Here is an 11961-nt window from a genome sequence, read left to right as displayed (position 1 = left end):
AAAAAAAAAAAAAGAAAAGAAAAGAAATAGTGTTTGAAAACTTTCTAAATCTGTCTATGGCCTTACCACCCTGAATGCTCCTGATCTTGTCTGAAAACTCCTAAATTTGGTGGAAAACATTAATCTTAGCAAACTCCAAGTAGAATAAACACAAAATTACTTTTAATGCACCATGATGATCCTGATAATCAATTATAAAGAGAGTACTTGAAACTAACAACAGAAAAATAATCTGAACAGGAAAATAGTAAGATTAATGACCTACTTCTCAGGAAACTGCAGAAGTAGAAAACACTGGAATAATATATTGAAATGGTAAAGAAAAAAAATGCTCACCAAGAATTCTATATTCAGAAACTGTATTTCAAAAATGAAGGCATTACATTTCAAGTAAAAAATGAGAGAATTTGTCCCTAGCAGACCTGTATTTCAAAAAAATTCTGATGGAAATTCTTTAGGCTGAAAAGAAATGACACCAGATGGCAACTCAGATATAGGAAGATATTAAAAGCAACAGAAATGATAATTATGAAATAACATATGTACATATTTTTCTTTTAATATCTTTAAAAGACATGATTGCTTATAGAAGAACCTATAATGCTAGATTTGATGGATTTGTAAAGTATTCAGATGTAATATACAACAACAGTGGCACTAAGAACTGGGATAGTTCATAGAAATACATTGTTGAAAGATTCCAGTGTTTTCTCTGAATTAATTAAATATTCTAAATTAATTAAGATAAATTAAAGATCTACAGCAGTCACTAAAAAAAAAAAAGTTCAAAGCAATACAGCTAGAAGGAATAGAGGAATTTAAATGGCATCATTAAATTAGATAGTTGTACATGCCTGTAGTCCCAGCTACTCAGGACACTGAGGAAGGAGGATCACTTACTCTCGGGAGCTCAAGATCAGCCCGGGCAACATAGTGACCCTATCTTGAAAAAAATAAAAAAAATTTAAATGGTATCACAGGGCAGCACCATAGCTCAGTGTGTAGGGCACCCGCCATATACACCGAGACTGGCAGGTTCCAAACTGGCCCAGGCCAGCTTAAACAACAATGACAACTGCAACAATAACAACAACAACAACAAAAAAATAGCCAGGCACTGTGGTGGGCCCCTATAGTCCCAGCTACTTGGGAGGCTGAGGCAAAAGAATGGCTTGAGCCTAAGAGTTTGAGGTTTCTGTGAGCTGTGATGCCACAGTACTCTACTGAGGGTAACATAGTGAGACTCTGGCTCAAGAAAAAATAAATAAATAAAAAATAAAATAAAATGGTATCATAAAGAACATTTGTTAACACAAAAGAAGGCAGGACAGGATGAATAAGAAATTTTTTTAGAAAGATGATACAAATAAAATCTGTTAATATTTTCAAGCCATCACACTGTATCAAAGGAGACCCTGTGATTATCTTGCTTGATAATGAGAAGTAGTATAACATAGTTAAGAAACATGTTCTAAATGTACACTATCTGCATAGAAATCCCTCTCTTGGTTTGTTAGCCTTACACTATAGAAATATTAATAGTTTGAAATATTGACAGAAACCTATGTGCATTAACTATCTTGATTATTGTTTGTCTAATATAGGATTAATATTGAAGTCCCCCATTTTTGTTATACAAATGCTTTGTTTCCAAAGTCATACTGCTTCTTTAAGCTTACATGTTAGAGATCTAGCAGCGTAACAACTTTATAGCATGAACTATTTTTCTTTTTTATGTTATATGATGGTGTTCTAAATTTTCACATACTCAAAGTAAGCTTCTAGTTTTTTTATTTTCTAGGAGGAGGATATGATGTCTGCCCAAGGAAGAGAGGAAGCATCAGATAGGCGTGTACAGCAATTACAAACTAGTATAAAACAATTAGAAACAAGGTAAATTGTGAAATACATCTAGCCTTTCAATATACTTCAAAATGTTACACAATAGAGTTTCAGTTTGTGATATTTACTCAATATATATTTTATAAGTACTAAATCAAAACTATGGTCATAGGTTTAAATTTTGATTTTATAGATATTATTTATTAAAAATTATATTAATAGGCTCGGCACCTGTGGCTCAAGTGGCTAGGGCGCCAGCCACCTACACCTAAGGTGGTGGGTTTGAATCCAGCCCGGGCCCGCCAAACAATAATGATGGCTGCAACCAAAAAATAGCTAGGTGTTGTGGTGGGCGCCTGTAGTCCCAGCTACTTGGGAGGCTGAGGCAGGAGACTCGCTTGAGCCCAAGAGTTGGAGGTTGCTGTGAGCTGTGATGCCATGGCACTCTACCCAGGGTGACAGCTTGAGGCTCTGTCTCAAAAAAAAAAAAAATTATATTAATAGATTATTACACTTTGAACATATGTTTAAAGATAATTTGTTTAATAGGAGTTTTTTAGACCCTTACTAAGTATATTAATTTATAATCATAAATTTGGAACCAAACATTTGATCCAAACTTAGTCTAGTACTTTTTTGGAATGGAATAAAACTTTTGATAATCATGGCTTTTGTGTTAAGTACTGCAGCACAAAGCCCACTTTTATTTTTATTTCTCTTGAGGTCACCCCACAGATTTTGGAGTGAACCTAGTTTCTTCAGAAGTCTAATGTCTTTCTTCTGAAAACCAGTTAAAATGCCAGACACAGTGACTCATGCCTGTAATCCTGCCTAACATATTAGGCAACTGAAGTGGGAGAATTGCTTGAGGTCAGGAGTTTGAGACCAGCTTAAGCAACAAAGAGAGATGCTACCTCTATAAAAAATAGAAAAATAGCCAGGAGTGATGGTATCCCTGTAATACCAGCTACTCAGGAGTCCGAGGCAGATCACATGAGCCCAGGCATTTAAGGTTGGTGTTGAGCTATGATCATGCCCGGGTAACAAAGCAAGACGCTATCTCCAAAAAAAAGTTAAAATCAGTAGTGTCAGAGGAAATTTGCTACTCTCTCAACTTCTCCGTAATACTATTCTCTTACAAATAATGCAGTTACAGTAGAAATAAACCATTGAAACAAGTCAAAGAAAGGTGAAGAATGTTATTTTTAAAAATTGTTTCCTGAGAATCATGAACCATAAACCTTGTAAGAATGATTAGCTCCAAGAGCTGACTGGTTCTTGGGCATAATAGGCATATGTCAGAGAAGTCTTTAGTCTAAAGATTTATCTTCAATCCTGTTGGTTTCCCAGGAGAGAGAGACCCGAGAGACCAACAAGATTGAAGATAAATCTTCAGACTACAGACTTCTCTGACATATGCCAATTATGCCCAAGAGAGCTAGTGCTTCCTGCTCCCCAGTATTCTTCTTTCCTTGTGTTCTTGGGAATTCTTACCTCCAGTGGCCCTTCAAATCCCTTTTCCAATCACTGATCTCTGCCCTCATGATGATCAGTAGGTGGTGCCATGTTTTTTCCACCAGTTCTGCCTTTTGAGTTATTTACTTCTTAGTTCTTAGTTGTTTGAGAACTGTGCCAATAATTACAGAATATTTAGCATTCCTGGAACCAAATGTACTAGATTCTAATTGCACCTCCTATCATTATAGCCACCAGAATGTCCCCAGGGATCTTAAATGCTAGTACCATCATAGTTGCAAACCACTGAATGTAGGACACTGATATGTAAAAATGATTCACTTGATGCTCTTTTTAAAAAATTTCTTTTCTTTGTGAAAGCTGAGCGACATGATTTGAAACTAGATTGTGGACCTTGTATTAGGTAGAAAGAATAAATATTTGTCCTTTTCTAAAACAAGGAGGTAATTTTAACACAGTGCTAAAAAGAGATTTTGTTTTATAGATCAGTTGAGTATTCCTGGGTTAGTGATATCCATTATGCTTACGATAAAAATTTACTTCATCTCTTTCATCTCCCTTCCCACAAATTTCACTTTAATGATTGAGTTTTTAAATCATAGCTCCTAAAATGATTTTAAAAGATTGATGGGTATATATCAATATTTGTAATTTTTATATTTTTATCAAAGCACTCCTTTAAGTGTTTACATTGGCTCATGTTAAAATAATACAAAATAAGAAACAGACATTTTCCATGTGCTTTATGATTTTATTTTGTTCTAATAAAATTTTTTCATTTGATTTGGTTGTAATAAAGTTGACAATATATGCCTGCCCCCCCTACTTTAAAATGCTTTTTTTTCTGCTAAGAGTTTTACCTTGTAAGATTTAACATGACTAAAATAGAGGGGGATAAGTTTGAACATTGAAGGAATCGATAAATTGTGAGAAGAAAATAAAAGAACTGAAATAAAGTTATAATAGTTTTTATTAATTTTGTTTTGGGCAGGATAAGGGAGGCATATGCAAAGCACATTTGGACCTCCTAGTCCTATGCCTGTTGAACAAGAGTAGTGGGAAAAGGTCTAGCGGAAGACTGAAATATATGCCAGTGTGACCAGAAATGATTTTCTATGCATTATCAGGAGAAAAAAATCTTTTAAGACTCTCCTGAGAAGGACTTCCATATACACAGGTGAAGCTTTATTTACTCAACATATGTTGAGCACCTACTGTATACTGTATACCTGTCAGTGTTTTAGGTTCTGGGGTACCGGGGTGATCAGTATCTGGTGACATCTAATCATCTCCATACTTGACAAAAAAGTTTTTAAACTATATTATACTTATTTATTTTAAAGAATGCAAGGGATGTTCTGAAATATAAATATCATTTAAATGTTCACTACATTGTTTTGCGTTATCCTCAGTAGGGAAAATTCACCCATGGATACACTTAAAAACAGGGTTTTTAAAAGATAAGTAAAAATTTAGAATGCAGCTTGTTAGATAGGCATCTTGTACTTATATTGTATAATCACCCCTACTGCCTTCTAACTTCCATCATTCACCTACTTAAAATCTTAGGGAAAAAGAATTATTCACCAGTGTGAGTCTACTATCAACCTGAATTAATGTTTGAAATTTCACCCATATTTTCTAAAGAATACATTGAGATTTATACATCATTCAGTTAGAATCCAGATCACTTTCTCTTTTTCTTCAGCAAATATCTACTTCCTAGGCAGATAGTTTAAAAAACTGGGCTATAATAGAGTGTATGTGTGTATATGTGTTTGAGAGCTTGAAAGGGAGTAATATGAAAGTAACTGAAAATAGAATTTAATTAAAATTTTCTTTCCTTTAAATATTTAGTTGGATAGTTTAAGGGACTCTTTAGTACTGTAAAAGATCAAATATACGAGATAGTTTAGGAGATGATTTTATTCAAGCTATTGCGGTATGAAGAATGTCCATTAGTGAGGAATATTTCAAAGAAAAGGAAGGAGCCTGAGGTTCTATATAGGCAGATTATCAAGTGAGGCATGCGTGAGTCTTAGAGGAGTTATGAGGAAGGATGGAGGTGTATCTTATCTTGGAATATGCGAGGGCAGAGTTGTTTTTTTGCTGTTAATTCTTTTCTGGAATACAAAAGGATTGGGGGGAGGTTAGAAAACAAGGGTGGAGTTTTTAGCCATCTCTGTTTTCCTGGGAGCACAGGACTCAGGTGAAGTCCAATAGGAAGAACAGAAGCCAGGTATAGCAGATGTATTTTACCACTAATGTCTGTTCTCAAGGTTTGAGGCAAATATATGGGTGGACCGACAGCTTAGTACCACGGGCTAGATGTGGAGAAGAACAAAATGGTTCATAATAAATGTGCAGACTAGTCCATAACACAATGGCAGACTAAATATTCTGGTAAAATCCTCTTCATCATCAACATCTTGATGATAAATTAAAATAAACATTTTTATAAGTTGAACATTTTTCTAAGTTAAGCTGCTCAGAATTCCCACAGATTAAACACAACTTTATCACAAGTACCAAAACCATGAGAAAATAAGCCACTCCAGTGGCAGGAGGAGTATTTGGATGTAGGTAGTAGGAGAGAAGGTGTATAGAATGATTCTTTTCCTACCACTTAGAATAAAGAAGTGCCTGAACATAACAAAAGTATGAAGTATGTCTTACCGGAAAATATCAGAATATCAGAATAACGCTACTTTAAACAATGTGAGTTGAGCATAGATTTGGCTAATAGGGCAATAAAACATGATAATCCATAAGTAAATTATGATATTTGTGTATTTGGGGGATGATAACAAGAGTATTTCAATGGTATTCATACAACTGGCCATCAATCTGGAACTTACATTGGATTCCTCTCTTATACCATATTCAGAAGTAAATTCCAGATGGATTAAAGATTTAAAGGTAAAAATATAAAGTTGTATCAATCTTTTGAGGAAATCTAGGAGATTACATTAATAATCTATGGATGGGCTGGGTGCCTGTAGCTCAAGTGGCTAGGGCACCAGCCATGTACAACAGAGGTGGTGAGTTCCAATCCAGCCCGGATTCAAACACCAAAACAATAACAATAGCCAGGTATGTGGTGGGCCCCTGTGGTCCCTGCTACTTGGGAGGCTGAGGCAAGAGAATCACTTAAGCCCAAGAGTTTGAGGTTTCTGTGAGCTGTGATGTTACGGCACTCTACCCAGGACAACACCTTGAGACGCTGTCTCAAAAAAAAAATACATATATATAAAATAATAACAATAATAATAATCTATGGATGAAGGAGACCATCTTTATAAAAACTAAAATAAAAAAAATTGAAAAAAATTATCAAGTTTAGCTGTATCAGATTGTTAGTGTGGTAAATATCCCCGAAATCGAGTCAGTAGACAACAGGGAAACAGTAGGTTTGGAAAAATATCTGCAAGCATAAAGGACAGAAGAGAGTTAATACCTCTGATACTCAGAGTTCTTATAAAGGGATGAATAAGGTAAACAACTGATCAGGAAATATGTGCAGAGGAGATGAAGAGGAAACTCAAAAAGCGAAATCCATGTAAGAGTTTATGCTTAAACTCTGTAGTAGTCAGGCAAATGTAGATTAACAGTGAAATGAAGTTATAGCCATCAGACTTTTCTATAGGATATTACTGAATGAGACAAGCGAGTACAGAAAAGAGTTTATACAATGTTTTAATTTTTATAACACAAAAAAAGTCCTATGAAAAGCTGTATATATACTGTGTATTTATTTGTATTCATTTTTATGTGTATATACACGTATATATGTGTGTGCACATGTGTGTGAGATTATATGAACATGGAGAAAAATATTTAAAGATATACATTATTGTATCTAAATTAACATCTGTTGCCTGAGATAGAGAGAGAGGAATGGGGAGCCAAGCAAAAAAGAAAAAGAAAAGAAAGACCATATAAACGTATAGAACAACTCATTTCTTAAGGATTTGCTTATAACATTGCCATGTAACTATGTAATACAGTGTGACATCATACCAAGTGTAACATAGTTAGACTCACAATATTCAGCCTCAGTCTCAACCCCCTGCTCTTTAGCTATGTGACCTCAATCAAATGCTTTACCTCTCTCAGTATGGCTGTTCTTTAAAATGGAGATAATAAAACTTACTTTAGAGAACTATGGTGAGGATCAAATGAAATGGTACATGCAAAAAGTTACTTGTACTGTATAAGACTTATAAAATGCCTGTCCTATAATAGTTGCTCAGTAAATATCTTATTTTTCTCCTTCCCTTTAAAAATATTTAACTTTCACAATGTGATGATTAATTTCTAGATTATGTGTGGAAATCCAAGAGGCCAACCAATTAAGAGCAGAAAAAACACACCTGGAAAAACATACCAGAGACCTACAGGCAACGTGTAATGAATTAGAAAATGAGAAATTTGAGGCTATTACAAGAGCCCGAAATAGTATGCAACTCTTAGAAGAAGCTAACCTTCAAAAAAATCAGGTAAAAAATCTTGTAAACATGTTTAGGAATGAAATGTTAAACATTCCCCCATGTAAACTAATAGGGAATCAATAGTGGCAGAATAAATGCATAAAAATGAAACTATTAGTCTCTCCAGTACTAGACATGTTATTTTCTTACATGATAAATCTAAATATCACAAAATATGGTAAAATGTCAATCCTCTTCCAAAACTAACATATAAACATCAGATTTTCTTATATTCCCAGTACCTGTGTAACTAATCTTCATCTCATATAATCTCATACTTTTAAAAAATCTATTACAGTATTTTACACGTATACTCTATTCAACTGAATCAGATGAATCTTATATCTTTATTTCCTCTTCATCATCTATACAATCACTCTACTAAAGCAGAACCTTAATTGACTTTAAAAGTTTATGAACTGGAGTTTTCATGTCACTGTTCTTTTTTTATAAAGGTCCTTTTTAATGCATGAATGTTGCTCTTCTTTCATTTAGCCCTCCAATAGTTGTGATGCCGATGGTATATCACCCTATATTTTTTGTCTTACACAATTTCAATATGAGCAGCATATAGTTTTTAAGTCACAAAATAGATTTGTTTTTAATGTTGCTGCCTCCTTTATGTAATACTCATTAATTCATTATTTCATTTATCAACAATCATTGAATAATTAGTGTATGCAGAGTACTATGCTGGGAAATGTGAGGGGTACAAAGGAAATATTTTGTTTTATTTATGTTTCCTTTCTACATGGTAGAGAGTTTTCCAAGAGAACTAAAAACAGAGCATGCTATAAGTTGGATATTAAGATACTAATAAGAAATTAAAAAAGAAATATTTATCTAAATTGGAACTGTGGGAAAGCTAAGATGCTTATCATGCCTTTCAACTAATAATTCTGTCTGTGATCAGAATACTACTTTTTAGAATGACCATAGACAATTATTGAGATATACTTGAGAATTATTCTAAACATCTAAGTTAGCTAGAAAAAATGAAGGACAGGCAAAATTGTTTATCTGTACCCTCTGAAGCCTAGTTGTACAAGCACTCTTATCAAGTCATTAAAAATGAACATTTTCTGGCCAGGTACGATGACTCAGGCCTGTAATCCTAGCACTCTGAGAGGCCAAGTTGGGTGGATTGCTTGAGCTCAGGAGCTCAAGACCAGCCTGACCGAGATCTGAGACTTTGTCTCTAGTACAAACAGAAAAAAAAACTAGCCAGGCATTAACTATCCAGGCGCTGTGGCAGGCGCCTATAGTCCCAACTACTTGGGAGGCTGAGGCAAATAGGATTGCTTGAGCCCTGGAGTTTGAGGTTGTTGTGAGCTTGTGTGACGCCACAGTACTTTACCCAGCGTAACTCACTGAGACTCCCAAAAAATAAATTAATAAAATAAAAAATAAACATCTTGTGTAGAACATAATGGACAACCTATCTCCCAGATCTTCTCACTCAAGTCCTGAGTTAACATACCCTAACAAAGTATGGAAGCTATCTATAGTTGTAATACATACAGCCCTGTGTTAAGCTCCCCCTGGACTCATGCTAATAGATAAAAGGTTCTTATCTTCAGTTCCTTGTTCAAAGTCAAGAGTTCTCTCAACCAATCACACAAATAAGTAGGACCCACAGCCTAGCAGAGTTTCCTTTTCTTCACTGACCTAGTCTCCCCATCACAATTGTTAACATCAGAACAGCTGTTACTTCTCACTCGTGTACTTATTTAACCTGGAGGAAATTTATTTTAAAATAATTCTACCAGGTGCTGGGGTACCACCTGTACTCCCAGCACCTTGGGAGGCTGAAGCAGGAGAATTGTCTGAGGCCAGGGATTAGAGACAAGCCTGGGCAACAAACACAATGTGACACTGTCTCTACAGAAAAATTTTAAGATTTTAAAATTTACAAAAAGTAAAATAAAAAGTTTAAAAATTAGCTGGGCATGGTGACTCATGCATGTAGTCTTTGCCACTTGGAAGGCTGAAGTGGGAGGATTGCTTGAGCACAGGTGTTCAAGGCTATAATGAGCTATGATTGTGCCACTGCACTCCAGCCTGGGTGAGAAAGCAAGATTAGGTCTTATTTTAAAATTTTAAAAAACAAAGAAGATGGCTGATGAAAACACAGGGCCATGTATTATGTGTTGATTTTAAAAGGCACTTAATCTGGTCTAAGTGGAGGTCTGAGCCCAGAAACATGTTTGAATTAGGGATATAAATTTGGGATTGTCAGCACATAAATGATACTTAAAACTGAGATTTGGGGTAGGTACAGGGGCTCACACCTATAATCCTAGCATTCTGGGATGCTGAGGCAAGAGGATCACTTGAGGGGTCCTCAAAGTGCGGCGCACAGGCCACATGCGGCCTGCCAAGGACATTTATCCAGCCCACCAGGTATTTTTGCCGCCAGTACCTGTCCTGCTTAGCAGCCAACTTGTCCTGGGGCCCGCAGTCTGGCCCTCCAACAGTCTGAGGGACAGTGAACTGGCCCCCTATTTAAAAAGTTTGAGGATCCCTGGTAGGAGTTCAAGATCAGCCTGAGCAAGAGCAGGACCCCATCGCCACTAAAAAAAAAAAAAGTAGAAAAATGAGCCAGGCCTTGTCTTGGGCTCCAGTAGTCCCAGTTACTTGGAAGGCTGAGGCAAGAGGATAACTTGAACCCAGAAATTTAAGGTTGCCTTGAGCTAGGCTGACCCCGTGACACTCTAGCCTGGGCAACCTGTCTCAAAACCAAACAAACAAACATAAAACCCATAAGATTTGATTAGCCCACCAAGGGAAGGACAAATAGAGACGAGGACCAAGAATTGATCTTGGGTAGTCAGTATTAATAGGTTCAGGAGAAAAAGATTGAGCAATGCAGACTGAAAAGGAATGATCAGGGAGATAGAGGGAAAATCAATACTGAGACATGCTTACTACCAAATAAAGTAAAACAAGAAGACAGTGATCAGTTTTCTCAAGTGCTGTTAATAAGTAAGATAAGTACATGATCTCAATATGGAGATTATGGTGAGAAAAACATGAGTTAAAGGGAGTGTAAGAAAAAAAGGGAGGAAAAGTGTCAATGAACAAATTTTAGAGTTTTGCTCTACAGGGAAGCAAAGAAATAGAGGGCAACTGACAAAAGGACTGGGATTATAGCAATAGTTTTTAGTAAGAGATGAAAATTATTGGATAGATAGAAACAACAGAGACAAAATAAGCAGTGTCTGTAATCATGAAGATGTGAGGTAATGAGGGACATAATTTGACTAATACCAAATAATGGGAAAAAAAGGAAACCCAAGAGATTTTTCCAAGGTTATAATACTAGATTTGGTGATATGCTTTATATGGGGACTTGAAGGAGAAGGAAATTCAAAAATGGTTCTAAGATTTCCAACTATAGAGGTTAGAAGAGTGATAGAAAAACTGGCTGAGGGTTGGGCATGATGTCTTACGCCCATAATCTCAGCACTCTGGGAAGGCGAGGCAGGTAGATCACATAAGCTCAGGAGTTGAAGACCAGCCTGAGCAAGAGTGTGACCCTGTTTATAAAAAAATTGCCAGGCGGATGGCAGATTGTGGCAGATTCCTGTAGTCCCAGTTACTTAGGAGGCTGAAGCAAAAGGATCACTTAAGCACAGGAGTTTGAGGTTGATGTGAGTTATGACTCCATGGCATAGCACAGCACTCTACCGAGGGTAACAAAGCTTAAGACTGTCTAAAATTAAAAAAAAAAAAGACGAAGAAGAAGAAGAAGACACGCTGGCCAAAATAGATACCAGAGAAAAAGACAAGTTTGTCATTAGGACAAGGATGGGTAAGAAGGTTAGGAGAAATAAATACCATTCATGATTTATGGAAGTTCTTTCAGTGGAGATGTCCAAGAAGTTGAGAATAAGATGCTTCCTTTAAAGAAAGCGACAAGTGGCTGCTGGGCACAGTTGCCCATGCCTATAATCCCAGTGTAGGGGAGACCAAGTCAGGATTACTTAAGGCCAAGAGTTTGAGACTAGCCTAGAAAACAAAACAAGACCCTGTTACTTCAAAAATATGAAAAAAATTAGCTAGGTGCTATGGGCATACACCTACAGGAGACTGGGGTGGGAGGATGGCTTGAGACCTGGAGTTCCAGGCTGCAGTGAGCTGTGATTGTGCC

The 11961-nt window shown here is 36.1% G+C and overlaps 1 protein-coding gene across 1 annotated transcript in view; it reads left to right on the top strand.

The window, feature by feature from the left end:
* Nucleotides 1–11961, top strand: part of SCLT1 (sodium channel and clathrin linker 1) — a 162204-nt gene that overhangs the window by 83999 nt on the left and 66244 nt on the right. The window contains exons 11-12 of the mRNA XM_023516581.1: nt 1802–1893; nt 7640–7817. Coding sequence (XP_023372349.1) covers nt 1802–1893; nt 7640–7817 — 270 coding nt within the window. The remainder of the gene's footprint in view (nt 1–1801; nt 1894–7639; nt 7818–11961) is intronic.

Source organism: Otolemur garnettii, unplaced genomic scaffold (genome assembly GCF_000181295.1).
Source record: "Otolemur garnettii isolate 467f Iridium unplaced genomic scaffold, OtoGar3 scaffold00093, whole genome shotgun sequence".
Classification (NCBI taxonomy): Eukaryota; Metazoa; Chordata; class Mammalia; order Primates; family Galagidae; genus Otolemur; species Otolemur garnettii.
This window is presented reverse-complemented; position numbering and strand designations above follow the sequence as displayed.